General features: G+C 39.1%; 1 protein-coding gene across 4 annotated transcripts in view; it reads right to left on the bottom strand.

The window, feature by feature from the left end:
- Positions 1–23,079, bottom strand: part of MACROD2 (mono-ADP ribosylhydrolase 2) — a 2,112,402-nt gene that overhangs the window by 563,078 nt on the left and 1,526,245 nt on the right. For all 4 annotated transcript variants that reach the window (XM_054468214.2, XM_054468215.2, XM_054468216.2 and 1 more), the window contains exon 8: positions 4,637–4,710. In XM_054468214.2, coding sequence (XP_054324189.1) covers positions 4,637–4,710 — 74 coding nt within the window. The remainder of the gene's footprint in view (positions 1–4,636; positions 4,711–23,079) is intronic.

Genomic DNA, 23,079 nt, shown 5'->3' with positions numbered 1-23,079 from the left:
AGTCATCATATTTTTCAGTTCCAAGTCATTTTTGTGCCTCAATTACAGCCTTTTGAGAATGCTCCTTTTTTTTTCTTTTTGTTAAAGTGCTGCTTTAGCTCTTCTGCTAGAGCTGCCACTGTTTGAGCCACTGTGCTGTGTGGGCAGCAGCGTTCCTCTCCTCGGGTTTCTGAGTCCTCTTAAATATATGCTGTGCCCTTGCAGTTCAGACTTTGGGTAAATTAAACAAGTGATGGTGGGCAACAGAATATGATTCTCCCCCTCCTGACCACTGGGACTCTAGTCAGACCTCTCTGGGTGTGGAAGTATCCAGCCACACCAGCTGGCGGTGATTTATGAAATTAAACATAAGCAAATCAACTACTGTGTTGGGAAAGAAAAAGTGCACATTCCTGATGGTTTAGAAATCAGAGAGTAAGTTAATGGTGAAATGTAAAAGCTCATCAATTATATGACAGCATCAATTATTTATGGGGAATGACAGCCACAAACCATGAAATTTGTGAATGTTGAATAATAAACTCAGCTGAATAAGAAAAGTATGAGCACTGATGGGAGACTCACATTACACAGATTCCTCTTTTTTGTTTTTTAAAGGAAAATTTTGGGGGAACCTGACCAGCTAAGAGCTTCAGAAAATGGAACCTTATCCATCGAACCCAGGCCTTGCTTCAAGCAGGGCTGATTGACCCATGAATGGACAGACACAGTCATGATGGGGCCACGTGTAAGCAGGTGAACGAGAATAAAAGATAACATGCAACGTGATAATAATAATGAAACAGAGACATGGGAGAGATAGACATGGAGATGGAGTGGGAGAGAATGAAAATGAGCTACCTCGGTTCTTATTGGATTTATAGTTTGGGATTCTTTCATTCATGAGACCCCCTCTCTAGTTCTGGCCCTTGGATTTCAAGACTTTTTTTTTTAAATGTAGTTCACTTATACAACACATTCTCCTTTATGTAAGCTAGTTTGACTATATTCCTTTTTCTTGCAAGCAATCTCAAACTGAGGCCAAACCCAAGTTAAAGTTATGGTAATCTGATCAATATCACCAGGTCTTTCTTTCCTACTTCTTTCTTGAGCTTTAGGCTCCAAGAGCCAATTGTCTATTTGAAATCTTCATTAGATATCTAAAATCATTTCAGACTTAACCATCTGTAGCATGGCAACACAATTCTTGTCTTCTTTATATTTTTCATATAAACATGCTCTTATACCAATATTCTTCATCTCAGTAAATGCACCAAAATTTACCCAGAAGCTCAGGCTAAAAATTTAGTTGTCATCCTTGATTCTTCTCTTTTTGTCATATATTACATCTGATTTACATTTATAATAGACATTACTAATTTTTGTCAATATTCAGTTTGCTCTATTCTGAACACACAAAAAGGCTGCATTTTCTTGTCTCCTGGAACTTAGTCCCTGGGTGCCTTTTTCTGGACAATGAAATGTGAGTGAAAGTTATATGCATCACTCCTTTGTAGAAACATTTCTACAAGGGAATTGATTATCTATCTTTTCTTGTCATGTGATAGATGATATTTCACATGGTAGAGTATCTGTCAGCCTGGATTTGTAAGTCAGTTCCCTCTGCTGACTCAAGATGTACAAATAGTGTGAGCAAGAAACATACCTTTGCTGTTTGTGATACCAAGATTTGGGGGTAGTTTGTAACTGCAGCATAACCCTATCCTAACAGAAAACAATCCTCTAGTCCTATTGGCTGCATCATCAAAGTGTATCCCAAACTTGACACTTGTTACCTCCTTTTCTACCATCACTGTATTCCAGAGCACCCTCATCTCCTGCCTGGATTTACTGCAGCATCCTCTTAATTGGTCTGCCATTTTCTACTCTGATATCTTATAAATATCAGATATCGTTTTCGGAAGAGCAGCCAGGCTTCTTTTTTAAAGGTGAATTATATGTGTTATTCTCCTACCCAAAACGCTTCAACAACTACCCACTAGAATAAAATTCAAAGTCTCTCTATGAACCACAAGACCCTATAATCTGACTCCGTCTATTTCTCCAAACTTGTCCCCTGCCATTCTTTCATCTCTCTGCTTCAACCACATTGGGTCTCACCATTGCTAGCAAGCAGTAAGCTCATTCTCTCTCCCAGGCTTTTCTCCTGTGGTTCTCTCTGTGTGGAATGTTTTACCTCAAGACTTCTGTATGGCTTGGCTTCCTCCTTCCCATTGTACAAATCTGTATTCCAAGATTATGTCCTCAGCACTGTCTACCTAAAAACACATTCTCCAATTGCCCTGTTTTATTTTGTAAAGCACTCTTTGAACTTTCATATTTGTTTATTTTTTATTTGCTTAATTTATGTTAAGCAAACATAATTTTTTTTCCTAGGCTACCAATATGACAAAGCAAGGATTTTGTTTTTCAGTGCTCTGTCCCTGGAATATAAAAAAGTATCTGTTGCTTAGGGGGATTCAATAAATATTTATCAAATGAGTGAATTAATGAATAAGTAGCTTAAATAATCAGAACATCAAAATAACACTGCAAGGAAGAGAAAACAATTAGAAGCAATACTCTTTTATAAGTCCTTAACCTAGTCTGTTTGTTTAACAGGGGAAAAAATAAATCAAAATACTGCTAATCAATTTATTTAGCTTTTATCTATGACCTACCAATTATAATTCATTTATTTAGAAAAACCTGATGCGAAAAAAAAAAAAAAAAGAAAAACCTGATGTGTTCAAATTGACTTGCTTAAATTAGAATATTGAAACTAGGGGTCTTTTTTAAAAGGGAATCAGTACAGGATATGTTTACAGTTGCAATAACAATAACTGAGTTTCTCAATCCAAATTATCTATATTTTCTACAATGGATCCAAGAAATTAGTAGAAAAATAAAAGGATATGAAAGCAAAAGAATGGACTCAAAGACAGGGAGGCAAGTGAATTAAGTAGAAAACACTAGATTAGAAAATTTCTATGAAAAATAACTTTCTGAATAATTTAGCTAGAGAGAATCAATGAGTAGAATTTGTCGATGAGCTGTACATGTGACCAACATGTTTATTATTCATCATCACATCCTCGATGATATGACTTTATGCGTATGTCCATCACATGCCAAGATGACGCGTGAAAACTTCCTCCAGTGGGGCATATCCTTGGATTACTATTCTAGTGGAAATGATGGATATGCTCGGATACACTTGCTCGGTTATCAACTTTCACTCATGTAACATGCTACACTTTTGCAAAGCAGTTAATCCAGGTGTGGAACATTTACTATGACCAAGCGATATATTGAAGATAACTGGCTTTTAAAGGAACTGAGTTTCTCTTTCTGGCCTCAGTGGCATTCCAATGAGGAACGTCCAATGAGTTATGAGAACTGGATCAGTCTCTTGGCTCTGTGACTTTCCAATCTTGAGTATGTCATTTAACCTTTTGAGGGTGAATGTGGATGAAGATAACATATACCTATCCTAGAGATTTCATAAGGTTGTCGTGAAAAGAAAATAAAACGTGTCAAAGACATGTTTTGTAAGCTGGCTATTTTAGCTATTTGTTTTTCTTCTGCTTCTTTTAGGTAATTTAAGATATCCTTTAAATTGAAGTTGCCATATTTATACATTTCAAAGTAAGAGGAAAATAAAGGGTAAGCACCAAAATGGATAGGTTTGGCCATGTGGTCAAGAAATGCTGAAATTACAATAATTAGAAAATGACACTGCTGTTTCTTCAAACACACAAAAGTATCAAGTGCTCTCTCATTTGAAAACCCTGTCATCTATTTCCATATCTAATTATTTCCAAATAATTCATCTCCTACCCAAGGAAAATAGCTAAATTCATGGTCCATCAGAAAATGAAACACAATTTTTGTAGCCCTTATGTGAATAACTGAAGAGAAAAACAAAATCAGAAGAAAAATGCATAAGATTGTGCATTGTCTGAAACCTCCTAGCTGTTACAATATATAAATAGACAAATCTCTGAAATTTAAAGCTCCATGGTCTCTAGTTATTTTGTTGCTTTGTTTACTTGAGTAATTCCCCCATTCATCACTAAACGTATCGCAAAGATCTTATTAAGTAAGCAGAATAGGAGGCATGATGAATACTCTGATGAAGGCATTTAGTTTCATAAGAAATCCCACTCATAACGATTTTGTGATCAATTATACAAGCCCACTCCAATCTCACACTCAGAAGTGACTTTAGGGAAGTGATTAGTTATAAATCCAAAGAACACAGATACCAAACAATTACTGTGCACCAGGAACCTCAAGTCAACAAAGATAACTTAGCTCTAAGGAAAATAGCATAGGAAAACTCCTTATTCTTAATGAAACCCATCCCGTTCTCTTTTTCACACATATAACCCATACTATCCACTAATGTAAAAAAATTAGATTATGGCTAAATGAATCTGGTCACTTCACCAGATAGATCAAGAGAGTTGCTGCATTCTATCAATTACCAAAAAACATTTAATTACTCATGTAACCCAAGTGAAGAATGGTCAGCTAGGTTTGGCTCAATGACTAGGTGTAGTTGAGATTTTTAAAATTTACGTGCTTTTTTGGGGGGAACTGAGCATCAAATTACATCATCTTGGATGTTCACTGATTATGTCATTCCTCCTACCTCATGGTGATTCTTGGCAAGCCATTCCTTAATGGTGCTGAGGGCAATGACCGCAGCAGGCTCGTTGGGAAAGCCTAGATGAAGAGCAGAAAAAAACAAATGAACAATGAAAGATGAAGGCAATAGGGAGGCTAATCACGCTATGATACTGGAGTTTTCTCATTTAAACAACATTCAGTTCAACCAATAAGTACAGTCCTCAGTAAGATGTACATGGATATGAAGCCTGTGATCCTACTCACAGGCATTAAGAAGGCTGGTCCTACACCAGTACAGAGTTTAAAAAACAAAAAGACAATAAAGAATTTAATTGTGTCTCTAATCTTATAACAATATCAATTAAAACATATTTACATATGCATAATAGATTACAATGTACTTTCATATTATTTTCTTATAAGAAGTGCTCAGATTAATGTTTATTATCCTCAGCTTAAAAAAAAGTACATGTGTCTCAGAGAAAACATGTAGTTAGTCCAGGGTCAGTTCTGCCAGTCACAAGGCCAGCAGAACTCCACCAGTGAAACATACCACAGAAACTTATTGTCAGAATTCAAAGAGGGTATTTCCTGTTTCACTTGGGGCCATCAGAGGTGACGCTTGGAATTGAGACAGCATGAGCTAATCAGGTCTCGTTATATAGGTTTGGTTTTAGAAGGGAAGCAAGAATGACAGACTTATGCTTTGTCCCAGAGAGCAGAAGCGTACATGCTCAGTCTCCAAAACACATTCAGAATGTCACCTTAGCTGATCTAAACCAAACACATTCCTGGACCTGCAGAATCATCAGACATTCTGCCAATAGTGATGGTATGTGAAGGAATAACCTTATCAATTTATATATTTATGGAGCAGGAAGAAGAAGAGATAGGAGTAACTATGCTACTGAAACTACTCTCTTTGAGCTCACCACTGGCTTCCTAATCACCAAATCCCATCACCTTTCAATTTATCTTCAAGCTCTCTAGTGTTAGATGTGTTTGACTAGTTTTTTATGTTTTATTCTCCTCTCACAGATTTTTATTTTTTTAACTTTATTACTTATTGTTTTAAAGTTTACAATTCAGTGGTTTGCACCATGTTTTTAAAGTCTTGCCATCATCACTAATTCCTGAATATTTTTATCATCCCATAACGAAAATCTGTACCCATTAACGGTCACTTCCCAATCTGTCACCCAAAGCCCCTGGTAACCATTAATCTACTTCTGTCTTGATGAATGTGTGACTTCTGAATTTTTCAACCCTGCCTTCTTCCATGTCTTCTTCTTCCTGTTTGACCAATTCTTTCCTGGCTTTTTTCTAGCAGCATTCATTAAATGTGTACCATTCCCAGCATCCTAAACTCAGCCCTCTTTTTTTCTTTATACGGCTTGTCTATGAGGATATCTTCTGGTCCAGAGTCTCCTGGGACATTGTCCATACAGATGCAGAAAGAGAGAGATGTTGCGGAAATGGAGAGAACCAAGACTTAAAAGACCCAGTTTTACTGGAGGGCAAATATGTATTCTAGTAGTTCAAACTGATGGTTCAGATCTCAGTACGTCTTCAGAAAAAAAATGAGTGAGAGGACAAGAAAAAGACAGATATTGTCCCCATTTCCAAGAATATGTGTTGCTTTTCTGATTAGGTTTCTACAGGCTTTGCTAGAGAGTTCATTAGGAAAGGGGACAAAACAAATCAAAGCCAAGCTTAATTTTTCTTAGAGACAATGACTGTTATACAGAAAATGTGCATAAGTTCTTGAACCTTTGCAATGTCTACCACATTTGGGATTGTGCATTTGTTCTGAATCGTTGAATCCTATTCGTTTTCTTTAAATGAATGCATCAAAATGTAAAACTCTTAAATTTTCTTTAAAGTTAATTGTCAGTTAATTTATTTAAAAAGTATTACTGAACCCTACATGAGTAGCTATGTCACACTTTTAATGAGTCCCTGTCCTCTAAAAGCCCAAAGTCTAGGGGAGGAAATAGACAAGTAAACAGGCAAACAAAACGCAGCATGACAAGTGTATTAGGGGTATGTGGACACAGATAAAGAGGACTAAGTTAGAAAGAAGTGTGAGGCTTGCAGGAAATAATAGAATATTTGAGGAAGAGAGCTGTAAAATGGGGAACCAAGGAGACATTATTCTCAGAAATAAGCTATGAGTCCTGAGGAATCAATGGGAAAGGTTAGGAAAAATGAAAGGGAGAGGAAAGCAGGATGAGAGTACGGGTGAGCTGCAAAGAAGGAGAAGGAGGCAGCCAGGTGCGGTGGCTCACGCCTATAACTCCAGCACTTTGAAAGGCCGAGGTGGGAGGATCACGAGGTCAGGAGTTCAAGACCAGCCTGGCCAAGATGGTGAAACCCCATCTCTACTAAAAATACAAAACTTAGCCAAACTTGGTGGCGGGCACCTGTAATGCCAGCTACTTGGGAGGCTGAGGCAGGGAATTGCTTGAACCTGGGAGGCAGAGGTTGCAGTGAGCCAAGATTATGCCACTGCACTCCAGCCTGGGCAACAGAGCAAGACTCTGTCTCAAAAAAAAAGGAGAAGGAGGCCAGGATGGGCATTTCCTGTTAGGGGATTAACCATAGGAGGCCTTTTCAGTCCATCTCTACCCTGAATTTAACACCTAGATTTATAATCGCCTGGATACTTCCCTTTAATACACTTCAGCACCAGAAATGCAATACATGCTCCTACCTAAAACAAATGTCATCCCTGGCTTTCTGGTTTCTGTCTACGGCTTTACCGCTCTCCTAGTTACTGCCATATTTGACCAACTCCCCTGTTGGTAACCAAGCCCTAAAGGCATTGTCCCTCTGAACTATTTTCCACCGCCCCTTCCTTTCCTCATTTTCCCATTGATTTCATTCAAGGTCTGATTGGCCCTCACCCAGACAACTGTAGTTGACAGCTGTGCTCCTTTGGTCTTCCTTCCCTTCTCCAATCTATCCTGCAAGCCACTTTCAAGTGATTCTTCCTAGGCATAGGCATAGTTAGCACTACACCTCAACCTTACACAAAACAGAGGCAGACTTTGTTGACTCTCCAACACAGAATAAATACAGGCACCTTAGCTTTGTGTTACACATTCCAGTGACCCCAGGGGGCCTTTTTAGATTTATGGCTCAGTTTTCTCTTATTTATTCTCATCTCATAAAATTCTTCTCCAAATGTTAGGTATGTTGAATAAAGACTTAAATCATAAAATTATAGGGTTATATAAAACTAATAAATACTGCAATCACACTCAGTTGTAATGACCATCAGCATTAACATTCACCTTTAGAAGACATAATTCCCCACAGAGAAATTATACAAGTTGTCACAGAACCATGGCAACTATGGCCAGTTCTCAATTATTTGTGACCTCCTGGTCACTCTCTCATATTCATCAAAACATCTGGCATTGAGTTATGGTTTTCATCTTAACCTCAAGGTTTGCTGTAACCCCACGTGATTTCAACATCCACAAGAGTGACCCACCCCGCGCTCAGCCAGTCCATTAACCCGCTCATCTTCCACAACAACTTCCTCCATGGATCGTGCCCTGGACCTTGATGCAACATTCCCGATTCAAAGTTACTGATTTAAACAGCTCTCTCAAAACTTGTTTTCTCGTTAGTTTGTTTGCTCAGCTACTTTCCAAGGAATACTCTTTCACAAGCATCACAAGCATTTGAAGCCGACTCTAGCTTCAAGCCACTCACCAAGTTAGTGGCAACATTTCTCCCCTGAATAAGCTGATCCTTTCTTGTCTCTCTAGTCTCATCTCATGTTGCACTGCTCTTTATTTTCTCCACTGCAACGACACTGGCCTTCTTTCTGGTCTTTGAATGTGGTATTTTTATTTTGCCTTCCTGTCATAAGGCCTTGCTCATGCTCTTTCCTCTTTCTGAAATGACATTTCTCCTCCTTTTTTCCTAGTGTATATCCATTTTATTTGTCTTCTGCCAGGTGATCACTTCTTCAGGAAAGGCTTCTCTGACATTGATGACTCCCTATTTTGTGTTTTCATAACACCATGTACCTTTATCTCACAGACCCATCACAGTTGCAATTCTGCATTTATTTATGTAAATATGTGATTAATAACCTTAATAGAGTGAAAACCCTGGGAGGCGGATAACACATCTGTCTTTGCTTATCACTGGATACCTAAAACTTTGCTGGCACATAGAGAATGATCAATAAGTAGGTGTTGAATGACTAACTGGATTACAGACTTGTGGATCTTTGTACATACTGACAACAGGAAAAGGCTCACTCCTGGGAGCACAGGGGTGTTTAGCCTTAGAGTATGAGGAGGAGGAAGGGATGCTGAGAAGGTACTCAACAGATTGTTATATTCAGAATATCCCTTTTCATCCCTGGGGAAAAATATCAAGATTTATGAGAAAATCTATTTCCTCATAGGAAGATGTTTTGTGATTAATTAAAAGGGGAGAAAAATATCAGGATGAATATCCCTGATAATATGCCTGCTTTCAGTGGACATGGATATACAAGATAAAGCATGATGTTCAGGATAAACAGCAACAGGACAATTGTTTCTCCACTTAACTACAAGACCTCCGGGGTTACAAATAAGACCAATGAATAGACAAAGACAGATTTTAGCCTAGGGATGGACTCCCAAGAGAGAAAGGCCTTCCTCAGAACACCACAACATATTCTGGTTACCAGGGGACTTTTGTTCACAAAAGTAGAGTGGCCACCCAGAAGGGAGGCTACAGACAAGCTTCAGATGAATCACAGAATTATATGACATGGGAAATCTCTTCCAAGTATGAGGGTCAATGAGGCTGAACAAGCCATGAATAATTTAGGGTCAGGCATGCAGAGAGTTGCATGTGTGTGTATCCAGGTGCGCACAGATTCTGTGCTTCTACTGGCATTCCAAAGCTTAGTTTTCTATTCATTAGGATAGATTCATAAAATTAACTTTTGTTGTAAATGTGAAAGTTGACTTACACAATAAATAAATGATTTTTTTCTTATTTACTTTTGTATTGAAAGTGCTTGCAAATATTTTACATACTGCACACACACACACACACACACACACCATTATGCAGCTCAAGGTATAAGATATTTCTAATATCCCAGAAAACTGCCTTGTCCTGAGTCAATGCCCAGCCCTCAAAATAACCACTATTCTGACTTCTATGATCAAAAGTTAGTTTTGTCTGTTTTTACACTTCACATATATGAATTATATAATGTGTGTTCTTTTTTGTCTATATTTTGTTCAAAATTATGCCTGCCTGATTTACCCATGGTGTTACATATAAGAGTAGCTCATTTCATTGTAGTGATGCATTCCATTGTATGGATATTCCACAATCTGTTTATCCAGTTGAGTGTTGATGAACAACTAGACTGTTCCCAGTTTGAGACTAATATGAATAAAGCTGCCATGAACATTCCCACACATGTCTTGGTGGACATAAGCATGTGTTTCTGTTGAGTATATATCCAGGAGGAACGGCTGCTAGACCCCATGTTATGCTTGACTCTGGGAGATTCTGCCAGTTTTCCAAAGCAGCTATGCCAATAACACTCCCACCAGAAGTATATGAAAGTGTAAAATAATGTGTTTTAATAATCTCTGCTGATCTATTTATTTAGCATGTTGAGATGTGCTTTCTAATTAAATTCTCTTGACCACATTTCAAGCTATTAAAGATAGCTTTAGGCTACTCAATACTTTTTATAACTAGAAGCCTAGACAAGTTTTATGATTTGCCTGTCTTCTCGCTGCAAAGTAGTGATGTTCCTAAGCCAAGAAAGGACCAATTCTGTCAACAGACCATCAAGACAATTTAAATAAAAGAGACAGAAGTGAAACAGCAAGTTGAATTTACAGTAGTTTTCATCCATAGCACATCAAATAACTCATTAGGTGGACATTTTCCTTTCACTTGGTTATTAAGCCGATATTTCTTTTCATCAAATTTCACTACAGAAAGATACAGCAATAAAGACTCATTGAAGAGTCTACCCCACGTCTAAACTGTATATTTGTTGGAATTATTGAAAACTCAGAATGGTTCCAATACAGCTACAGTAAAGCTGGTTTTCACTTTGTTGGGGACAATTTTCCTCTCCATTTACTTTTTATTTTTTACTGTTATTGATATTTCCCTATTATCTTTAACTTTGTCCAAAGGCTCCCATGTAGAAACTAATTTTGTTCACCTGATATAAAATTCAAATATGTTTACTAGAACTCTAGCATATTCCGCTAAAATAAAGATAGACATGACTTACTCTGCCAGTAAAACTGTCCTTTTTGGAGTCAGAAGCAACAGATTAGCTTTTGTTTTAAACTTTAAAATGAAAGTCTATTTGGGGCTCTAGATTACCATATCATAGAAAGGCATATGGTGATACTTTAAATCAATCGTTTCAAAGAGGTTCTTACAAAAAAAAAATTAAAATTAAATTGAACATAAGTTGGTATAATAATAATTTGGTATATTTAAGCCAGGCTTTAAAACCTTAACCCCATGCACCATTCAGAGTCTGCCCAGGGCTTCTCTCAACATCCCCTTCTAGATCTGTTGCCAGGTCTCACTTCAGCTTTAACTGCCTTTCTTGCAGTTTGTAAGAAGGCAGCGCTCTAGAGACCAATGTCCAGGCAAAACTCACAAATCTAAAAACTATTCTTTATGCACTCAATCATTTTATTTTCAGCTGAACAATGTCTTTTGTGGTGGTTTTAACCTCAAAGGGTTTTCATCCATACTCTCACCCCACCCAGCCGAGCCCAGGGCCCAAAGCTGTGATAAAATACTAGCAATTTTATGAAATCATAAATCCCTGTGTAGACAGGGATTTATTATTTAGAAAGTAGTTGCTATACTAACCAGCCTTCCAAGTAACTAAAAGCTCCAAATTGGTACTGTATTGTTATAAATATCCAGAAGTTAGGAGCAGTAGTTTAAAAAATCAAACCCCCTTTGAACTCTGCACATGAAATTCACATCCACTTCTGAGCTCTCTATTCCTGCCAACTCTTTAATGAGGAAAGCATGGCACCATGTTATTTTTATTCACGTGCACACCCTCAAAATAAAAATATTATGAAGTTATCAAACATGAGACTTTCAGCACTGATAGAAACCTATGATTGTCCTGAGTGAGAAGGATGTATCACTGGGTTGATCAATATGTTGACATCAGTTGAACAGGGATTGTCAACATTGACTGTCAATGCAAAATTACACTTTGCTTGATAATTTCAGAGAACATAGCCATAATATTTTTCCATCTTAGCACACAAGTTCTGTAGTGGGGATCACAGGAAATGAAGCAGTATACTTTTCAAGCTCGGGTGAAAAGAAACACAAATGTGAGATGAATTGTGTGTGATTATTTTAATTTCTCCTGAACACACACACACGCACACTCTACCATGCATGGGGAGGAGAGATTGGAGAGTGTAGATGGAGGATGTGATGGGAAGTATTGGGCAATACATTTTTTTTTTTTTTTATCTCAAAACAGCTTTTGTCAACCTCTTCCCCCTAGGCCTCCTTCCAACCCATAAAAGCAATTCTGATAGTGCAATGAAATCAAATTACTTGAGAGAAATGAGCTGAAGGAGCCTCACCGTTAAGCACTTGCTAGACCAGCCACTCAGACCATTCTGGCTAAAGGCTGAGTTTCACAAAAGATAAAACAGGTGAAGTAATAAGAGTGACACTGGCCCCTATTACTGCAGTGAGCACAGCAGCAGAATGCTAAAAAGGTGTCACTGGCTTCGCCCAGGAGCACAAAGGGGCACCTAGTAGGCAAGGGTGAGGTGGCCACAGTCTGTCGTTAAGAGAGTGGAGTTGCAGCTGTTTTGTGATCTGGCTTTGTTATATGAGTATTATACACATAACATGGCACATTCATAAGTTGGGTAACAAGAGCAGATGCTGACGATGCACCGCATGTATCTTCTTGGCATATGCTATTTCCTTGCAAGCTGCTTTGACTTAAACCTTTCACCTGAGGGCTCCTTCTGGTGCCAGCCCCTTTTACCCGAGGGCTCCTTCAGGTGGCCAGAGCTCACTTTGCCACATGTAGGGCAGGTCTAAAGGGCCAGGGAACAAGGCACCCCAAAACATTCTTCAACCAATGATTACTGAGAGTTGTTGGGTTAACACCTCAGCTCCCTGACCCCTCAGGGGATAATGCTGAGGTATGTGCTTTATAGTTTCCCAGAGTTGCTCAGTGAGCTCACACTCCACTTGCCCACAGTGGCAAATCCCATGAAAAAGCATTCTTTATTTGCTTCCTTTCTTTGTCTGTCTCTCTTTCCAAAAGTCACCTCCCAAATGAACAACTTACACACAAACCCCTGCCTTTAAATCTGCTTTTTGGGGGTAGTCGAACCATGACAGCAGTCAAAATGTATTGATGAATCTGAGACAATGAGGTGTCACGTCTGATCTTGCGATCACCCTTTCTCCACTGTATTCTACTTGTAACCTCTAGCACATGCAGAGTAGAGAAATGTTCTATAAAATAGCTAATTAATTGGGGAGGAGTTGGGGAGCTCACTGGCTGTCAGCATGACGGTAACATAATATTTCACTTTGGGGACCATAAAGGTCATCTAGTCCAGGCACACACTGGCATGCACACCTGGCTCACTAGACAAGACAGCAATCTTGAAATAATAATAAACTGCTGCTAGTGCCGCTGCTGTTAGCATTTACTGAGCAATTATTAAGTATAAGTCACTCTACTTAGTAGCATTTATCTGTGTTACCTCATTTAATTTTCATAAGAATACAATGGAAAGTAGAAGAGAAAAGAAAAAGGAAGATGAGTTGCTCTGTAAATGGACAGCAATGGACTGTAATTGGACTTTACTGTATTGAGGGAAAGATGCAAAGATAATTTGTTGGGAGAAAAGCTGAGTTGTTGGGACAGAAGTTGAGGTAGGGCTTGCATATCTGCTAGACTTGCTGGCTCCTTGCTTCTATCACTCCCATTATCTCAAGTAGCCATATGTTTCTCATTCACTTGATACACTGTTTCGTTTCAACCCCCACATCCTCAGCACCTGTTTCTTTGGCTCCCAGAGCTCGGGGCCTTCGTAGCCTCCACACTTGTGATGGCCCCCTGGTCCCACTTTCTCTCTCAAACTTTTTCTCATTCCTTTGACTCCGGTGGACTTCGTCGCCCCCATGACCTGGTGTTGGGTCTTATCACCCCAACATAATTAATTTGGATTTATATTGAAAACTCCCAAGGCCAGGTATGGTGGTTCATGCCTGTAATCTTAGCATTTGGGGATGTTTTGGCAGGAGGATTGCTTGAGCCAAGGAGTTCTACACCAGTCTTATCTCTACAAAATTAAAAAATAAAAATCACCCAGGCACATGCCTGCAGTCCCAGCTACTCAGGAGGCTGAGATGGGAGGATTGCTTGAGACTAGGAATTGGAGGCTGCATTCCAGCCTGGGTGACAGAGTGAAACCCTGTTGAAAGAAGGAAAGAAGGAAAGAAAGAGAGAAAGAACGGAAGGGAAGGGAAGGAAGGAAGGAAGGAAGGAAGGAAGGAAGGAAGGAAGGGAGGGAGGGAGGGAGGGAGGGGGAGGGAGGAAGAAAGGAAGGAAGGAAGGAAAGAAGGAAGGAAGGAAGGAAATGCCAAGAGGTGTGCAAAGTATGGTGTGACTTTGTCATGCAGTTTTAATATACTCAATATAACCCAGTAAGGCAGTTTGGACTTGCATCTGCTTGAAGAGAAAGTAATGATATGCTGTGGTGGGCATGGGTGGGAGCCTAGGCTATTCTTAGAAGCCAAACCGCCTCTGGCTTCCACAAAAAATAAATCAAACCTTGAAAACTCCCCTCAAAATGTATATAATCTTTCCCATTTTACAGAAGAGGAAAAGTGGCTTGTGGAGGACTCAAGCAAGGGACAGGACCAGTATACCAGCCCACACCCCCTCCACACCCTAGCCTGGAGCCTGGAACCTGGCATGTTGTTGGTCCTCAGAATGGATGGAACATACCAGAAAGCCTCTATGTCAGACACTCCAGTCTGGATGTTACATGTCTTCAAACCCCAAAGAAAGGAAATCAGATTGGAAGCCCCTGTGGGCAGGGAGCTGTTTCAGAACACCAAACACATGGCCTTCTGCATAAGCCATGCCCAGAGGACCCATGGGATTAGATGTGCTACCCTCTTTCTCAGGTGGCAGCACACATTCTACCACTTAATGTCTTCATTGCAGAGTGTGGGTGGGGCCCAAGGAATCTCTTGAGAAGGTAGAAAAGCTGGCAGTTCTGATGGCTTAATTATACTTGAACATTTAGGCACCATCACTCTGGACATGACTGGAGCATGTGAATTTGTGGCCCACTGGCTCACTATAGAACTTCCGTGACATCGCTTCTTTCCCCATGGTCCTGTCTTACCCCTTCCTTTATTTTATTCAACTTAGCACTGATGTCCCTAGCAGGGCCTCTAGAATTAGTCATAATATAAAAAGGAAAAAGGGAAATTCTGTACTTCTTCTCATCTTAATCTCTTCACACCCATTCTTTCATTTCACTTGACATTATGTGTGCCAAAGCAAATGATACTCCATAAATTCTACTATATTCAGCCTTGGTCTTGAGACACTTTTTCTTTCATTTATTTAAAAAACTGAGAAACATGAAGTTTTCCTTTCAAGTTGTGTTTCCTCTGCTCTGCAAAACAGGTATAAATGAACCGCATTTTTATGGGACACAAGGTTACAATCTATGCAAGCTTCATCAGCTCCTCAAACTTATGAGCTCCAGTGTCTATCTCGGAGGGTATTTTTGAAACCATCTTTTGCCTAAGGAACTATAATAATGACTGGAGAAATGGCTCGTGAAACAAATTCTAGTCTGTGCAAGCTGTTCCTGCTACCCCTGGATAAGTCTTCTGAGACAGGAGATGAAAGATCTCATAGAATCACCTGGAATAGGGTTTTTAGAAATTCTTTTTTAAAAGAACATTTTCCCTACAGGGGTAATCAAAGGAGTTCATTGAGGACATCACATTTGAATAGAAAAGGCTTCTATTGGGATCTACTGAAAGATGAAAATGCAGTTTCTGCTTATTGAACGGGTGGCATTCAATGGTGCATAGTCCTGGTAGCTAGTGATCTTTCCAAACATAAAGCACACCATGTCACATCCACGCTAGGAGCCCCCCAGTGGGGCTTCCTCTGCACTATGGGCAAAATCTAAACTCCTCACCTTGGATTGCAGGGGTCTTTTGCTGCTCTTATCACTACCTGAAATGATGTCTGTTTTGTTTGCTTGGTTATTGTGTGTCCACCCTGCTGGAATTTAAGCTCCATGAGACAGAGCTCTGTCTGTCTTGTTCTCCTTTCCACCTTTGGGCTCAAAGCAAAATAGGTGCTCAACATAGTGTCATGCCACATTTGGGAACATGAGAAATACCTGGCTGCTCCTGTGTCCTAGGAGGCTGCCTAGCATCCTGCAGTGATTCTGTGCCACCTGAGGCCTATGAGAATAAGCTCTCTCACTGGAGGGCAGGACACAAACTTCTGTGCTGCTCTCTGGAGTTTCTGCTGGCCTAGACACTCCATGCGCGTGACCTTGATCAACTTAAAAACACGACCTAGGAGAATGACAGCTAGGTCCCCTTGGCTTGGGGTTTTGACAAAGGCCTCTGTCCTAGGATCCCTAGACTAGGACAGACTGAAGGATCTCTTTCAGGGACACAGCACCAGACAGGGTCTCTTAGCTTTGTTACTGACTCCCAGGATGTAAACCACTTCTGTCTCATGGAGCTTTTATGCTCTCACGGACACAGACAGGTGCATGATTCTCCAGAGGGAGGCATGCTGAACATGTCATCACCGTCTCAGCAGCATTCACCCTTATTATCTTAGTGTAGAAGAAAGAAAGATAGCCCTCAAATCCCCTGAGTATTGGCTTTTGCTCTTCAGTGATAGTCAAGCCCCCCAAAGGCCTGAGTTTGTAAACTGCCCTCAAAATTCCAGGAATTCCTCTGTAAAACTTCTCAGTGTTCAGCTCCCCTGAGGTGAACATTTGGCATGGAGAATCTTTCCTTTTCATGTTTGAATCTTAAGACAGACTTTGGCCATGACACTATTCTGAGTTCTGTCTGACTTCATCTGCTGGTAGCACATAGAGTTTGCCTAAATAGAGGTGGTCCAGTGGGCAAGACTTCTATTCTATGGTTTAGATAGGATATACAATGGCAGCCACACTATTGCTGATTGAGACAGAGATGAAAAGAATTTTAAGGGCTAAGATTATGATTTAAAATAATACATAATTTGATATAATTTTGTGATTAAAAGTACGTTATATGATATAATTAAAATCTGCTGGAAGACATCATCCTAAAACTCATTTTCAAAGACAGTCCAAAAGATATCAAGTGAGGCATTCCTAAAATTCCAGTATTGAGTCAGAGGACATAGCTTCAAGTTTGACATAAGCAGTAACACCAGTAGACTCTTGTGACGCCTTTTTTAGATCACTTTCTGAGTGTGCTGGATTAGATAAGTGTTCCCAATTCTTCGCTTGTCTTTGCCATCTGAATTTGCAGAGCCTGCCACCCTGGGTGGAACATATTTCCCTGCCCCATCGATGTTGACTTTGGCCATCTGACTTGCTTTAGTCAGTGGTATGTGAGCAGATGTGAAGTTTTAAAGTGTTTGCTGGTATGGAAAGAGAATGTCCCAGATAACTACTGCCCTTTCAGACAGGTACCTGAAATGAAAAAGAAGGAAAAGACCTGTGCCCAACAGAAGCCAAGAGTCCAGCTTGGTTAGGCCAAGCCCAGTCTTGATCAGTTAAACCACAGCCAACCCGCAGTCTTGTAAACAAGACAATACATGCTAGTTGCTGTCACCTACTTGGTTTTAGAGGTTGTCTGTAATGTAGAAAAATATGACTGATACATTGAGTGAGAACTAATGCTGCTGGTGAACACACAATGTTTCAGAAATCCCTCTGAGGATATATAACACTTGAAGATGGTTTTCATTCCTGTCTAGGCCTTTGCCACCTTTGGAATCTGGCTTCAATTACTGACTATCTGTCCAACGTAAAAATATTCTCTGCATAATAAATCCTTCATACCAATTTGATGAATTCAAAGAGAGCTGAGATCTGGTTCAAGAGAAACCCTGGCTTTAGAGTCAGACCTACCAGGCATTGAATCCTTTCCCTGAAAAGTACAATCTGAGTGAGCAAAACAGGTCTCTATTCCTCAGTGTCTTCACCGGTAACATATAAGAGGGGATAAGTCTACTCTCTCGTTGTGAAGACTAAATTGCACAAGTCACAGGCATTTTGCTCCCCTACAGGTCTTCTTGTTAGCCCTCCTTCCCTAAATGTATCTTATTTGCTTAATAAGGAGAGAAAGCTGAAAGATGTAAGAAAGCCTAAAGGTACAGGAATGCTGTTGTGCACAGTAGGCCTGGGAAACCGGGTGGGAGCTCCATGCTCTTCAATGTGCCACAGAGTGGTGACTGGAAGTATATACGTGGGCTCAATTTTTAAGATCAAGTATGGATTCACTATCCCCTCTCTGCCCCTGGAACTTGACATTACCTACCTTTTTTTTTTTTCAGATTCTCTTCCTGAGGAAGAGGAGCAGATAGTAGATGAACAGATTTCAACAAAACTGTCTTGTTTATAGCTAAACCTCTGAATAAATTATAAAATACATGTCATTGTCTATAATATCAACCCCCAAAAGAAACTTCTTAAACTCCCCAAATTGCTATACAGTGGATTTCACCACATCCTAGTAATATGGATACATTTCTTTAAATCATCTAAAATGAATTTAGAATGACCTGAGTAATCGACTGTGATTCATGCAATAATTGCATACAAGATCTTTTACTATTCTACCTAAAACATCCCCTTGGCTGGTTTTGGATTTCTAAGTTTTACCCAAACATAAGTTACTGCTCCTGAAAATGCCTACAGAGATCTAATTGGAAGTGATGCATGTACCATTTCCCTCAAACAGACAGAACCTGGCTCATTCCTCTCAACCACAGCAAGGCACTTGGGGTATAGTGAGTGTTTGACGAATGATAGGAGAATGAAGAGACCAAATAAGCCACAGAATTTTAAAGGAGGAAAACTGCATTTTAAAATGCAAATTTCCCACAGCAGGCATCATTGTTCGTCTTAGTAATGAATGACAGTATTTCACAAACAATGAGCTCTGGACTAAGTTTGTGGTAGAATAATGAAACCCCAGAAAAGGCATATTTCTCATCAAAAATCAATTTGTTCTCCTGCTTGAGCTGTGGTAAGCAGATACAAGATAGCTTGGAGTTGTAATATGCCATGAAAACCTGCTGGGGCAAGAAAAGAAGTTCAGGATGTGCTCATAGTAGAAATAACTATCCATTTAAACACAAATGTTAGAGATTTACTTTGATGGACCTCTTTGGGAAGGTGGAGCTTTTGTGTATATTGAAGCAATTCCTCAGGGAAAAATCAAGTCGATATTTGCTCAGTATTTCACTTACGAACACGTGACATTTTTCTTCTTACAAAGTAACAGGCCTTCATTTTTGTCCCTAGGCTCAAAGAAAATGAAGAGTCAGGAGGATGACAAAATGAGAGCCAGCACATGATCTTTTTCTTACTTTCCTAGACATCCCAGATAGTGAAAATAACAATATGTAGGCTGTTCAACATGTAAGGAGTTTGGAAGATGTCACTCTGTCCTAACATGTGTGCCGACACGTGAACAGATAAACCAACTAAAAGAAAGCAACAACTTTCTTTAGATCCATCAAAGAAGTGAGGTCACAGAGCAAACTGCTGTCCCCAAAATTGGAGAGACAGACAGGTGGGTACAGAGAATCACAACTTATCTGAGCAGAAATCCCCTAGCAGAAGCCTCCGCAGGAACGAGTACTGGAGTAGAAAAGCCTAAACTCTAACTGACGGATTACTGGAGGCTCCGTGTGGACCAGTCTGAATGATGGAAACTCCAGGGGGATCCATTCATCCGGGGCTATCATGCTTTTGTGAGTTTTTACCTCCAGGAGCTGGACCAGGTTCTCACAGTGAATATTAGAGAAAAATCCCCTCATGCTTCCAGAAGTGGGAAGGGAAAAAAGAAGAAACATCTTGAAACATGCCACAGCATTCTGTGTGTCATAACAAGGCCTGCCTTCAAGAGAAAATATTTCACCTGAGCCCAAACTATTGGGGTTCTATCAGATCCTAACCAACCTGGGGAAAGGGAAACACTCAACTCCAGCCCACTCTAGCCTTCCAGATAGAAGAAAGGAAATGCCCAATTCCAGTTTACTCTAGCCCTCTTGCCCCACCTAAAAGAGGTGGAGGACCTAAGAAACACTTGAGATGTTCACAGTTCAGAGGTACAGGGTTGCCAAAAGACTGAGACCTAATCACATAACTATATAATACTTCCCCTTCCCCGACATCTAACCACCACATGACTAAAGGCTTATTTATTGTCGTTCTTTTTTTTCTTCTATGTAGTACATTATATTCGGCTGTCAAGAAAAACTTACAAGACTTACTAAAAGAAAAAAGCAAAAGTTTGAAGAGACAGATCAAGCATCAGAATCAGATATGGAAGGAATATTGAAATTACCAGACCAGGAACTTAACAGCATCACAATGGATGTCCTAGATAAAGCAGTAAGACAAGAAAAATAAAATAAAATAAAAGGCATACTGATGGGAAAGAAAGAAGTAAAATTGTCTTTATCCATAGATGATATGATTGTCTACGTAGGAAATCCAGGTTTGACCAAAAAATCCTGGAGAAAATAAGCAATTATAGCAAGATTGCAAGATACAAGGTTAATATACAAAAGTCAAACATTTTCCTATGTACCAACAATAAACTAGTAGATTTTGAAATTAAAAACAAAATACCATCTATATTAGCTCCTCTGAAAATGAAACACTTAGGTGTAAATCTAACAAAATATGTAAAAGATCTATATGAGGACAACTCCAAAACTGATAAAAAAAAAATCAAAGAAGAACTAAATAAATGAAGAGATAGTCTATGTGCATGGATAGAAATATTCAATATTGTCAAGATGTCAGTTCTTCCCAACTTTTCAGTTGGAAAGAAGAATTTATATTTTCAATGCAATCCCAACCCAGATTCCAGCAAGTTATTTTGTGGATATAAACAAACTGATTCTAAAGTTTATGTGGAGAGATAAAAGCCCCAGAATAGCCAACACAATATTGGAGAAGTACAGTCAGAGGACTGATATTATTACCTGACTTCAAGACTTACCGTAAACTTCAGTAATAAAGACAGTGTGGTATTGGCAAAAGGATGGACAAATAGATCAATGGAAAACAATACAGAGTCCATAAATAGACCCTCGTAAATATAGTCAACTAATCTTTATCAAAGAAGCAAAGACACTACAATGAAGCAAGTCTTTTCAACAAACTGGGCTGGAACAACTGGACAATCAAATGCAAGAAATGGATCGAGACACAGATTTTACACACTTCACAAAAAATAATTCAAAGTTAATAATAGTCCTAAATTTAAAACAAGGAAATATAAAACTCCTAGAGGATAACAGAATAAAACCTAGGCGACTTTGGATATAGTGGTGACATTTTAGATATGACACCAAATACATGCTTTATGAAAAAAATGATAAGCTAAATTTCATTAAAATTAAAAAACATCTGCTCTGTGAAAGACAACATCAAGGGAATGAGAAGGCAAGCCAAAGATAGAGTGAAAATATTTGCAAAAGACATACCTGATAAAGGATTTTTATCCTAAATATACACTCACTAATAAATAAATGAACAACCCAATTAACAATTGGCAAAAGAGTTCAACAAACACCCCACCAAAGAAGATACACAGATGGCAAATAGGCATATGTAAAGATGCTCAACATCATATGTCATAAAAGAAATGCAAATTAAAACAACAAAGAGATTCCATTGCTCATCTATTAGAATGGCCAAGATCCAAAACACTGACAATACTGAATGCTGGTGAGGATGTGGAACAACAGGGACTCTCATTCATTGCCGGTGGGGATACAAAATGTTACAGCCCTTTAGAAGACAGTTTGTCAGTTTCTTACAAAACTCAATATACTTTTATCACACTACCCAGCAATCTCACACCTTGGTATTCGCACAAAAGAGTTTACCCCCTTTGAAGGGTTAGAGACAGTAGATCAACGACTTCAGTGTATTTTCTTAAGCTTTACAATCCCTATGCCAAGATCAGCAATGAAGGAGAGTTTCTGTTTCTGCACATCCTCATCGACAATTGGTATTGTCCGTGTTTTGGATTTTGGCCATTCTAATAGGTGTGTAAGGGTATCTTTCTGTTGTTTTAATTTGTATTTTACCTTATAACATATGATGTTGAGCATTTTTTCATATGCTTATTTGCCATCTGTATATCTTCTTTGGTGTGGTATCTGTCAAATCTTTATTATACCATACTTATTAGTAAAAAACCTTGAAAACTTAAAGTAACTGTGAGTTTGTTCTTTAAGAGTAAAAAGGAAATAAACGAGATCTTGGCTTTTACTTCAGCCAGGCTTAAGAGAGAAAGCCTGGGATGGAACAGGCAGTGGCAGTTTCAAGAGAACAGAGAAGAGGACAGTGGAATCATCTATATGGCCTGAAGTAAAGGAGGAAATCTGAGCCTGGATAGGCATGTGTGGGTATGACAATTCATTCCTTGCTACCTCCCTCCATACCTCCAAAATAAATAATGATTCACAAATCCCCCTAATGCTGTTCTAACAATCCCGTAAAGACTTCTGTAGAAAAAGAAAAAAAAAGAAGAAATTCAAGATGTCACAATGGTTTGGTGGCCACTAATATTATGTATCAGTGGGCTAATTTACCTTTCCACAAGGGCAGAAGCCAGCCCTGTCTTAGAATTTATTTCTGCATAGTCACCTTCTCTCTTAACTGCAGGCAATTCCTTCAGCACCTGTGTAACTTGTTTATACCCAAATTAAACTACAGACATTTGTATGCTGTCTTGTAAATATTAGTTTTTTTAAAGGTGTTTATTTTCTATGATTTTCGCTATACAACAAAAGCACGAGAGTAGGCTTTCTGGCTTTTCTTTTCTTTTGTAACCACAGTATTTATTTATGTAATGCACTTCTTTTAGTTAACACTGCGTTTAAGCAGTACTATTCATATTTGAGATTATCTCTCTCTATTGTGTACATATATATCATATACATAGAAATACACATACCATATATACTATATAGTAGAATGTAAACACAATGTGACAACATTTACCTCATCTTAGGTTTTATCACCCAGATTGAAAGGAAATTTGGCCAGCCTCTGCCTCATGTTTAGAAAGCACATCAGTCATTCAGTCATTTCCAGAGTGATGGATACTGAACCAAGGTATTCAGATACCTTCCTGGTTTGC

This window comes from Pongo pygmaeus, chromosome 21, assembly GCF_028885625.2.
Source record: "Pongo pygmaeus isolate AG05252 chromosome 21, NHGRI_mPonPyg2-v2.0_pri, whole genome shotgun sequence".
NCBI classification, from domain to species: domain Eukaryota; kingdom Metazoa; phylum Chordata; class Mammalia; order Primates; family Hominidae; genus Pongo; species Pongo pygmaeus.
The sequence above is the reverse complement of the archived record's forward strand: the minus strand, read 5'-3'. Positions and strand labels throughout refer to the sequence as shown.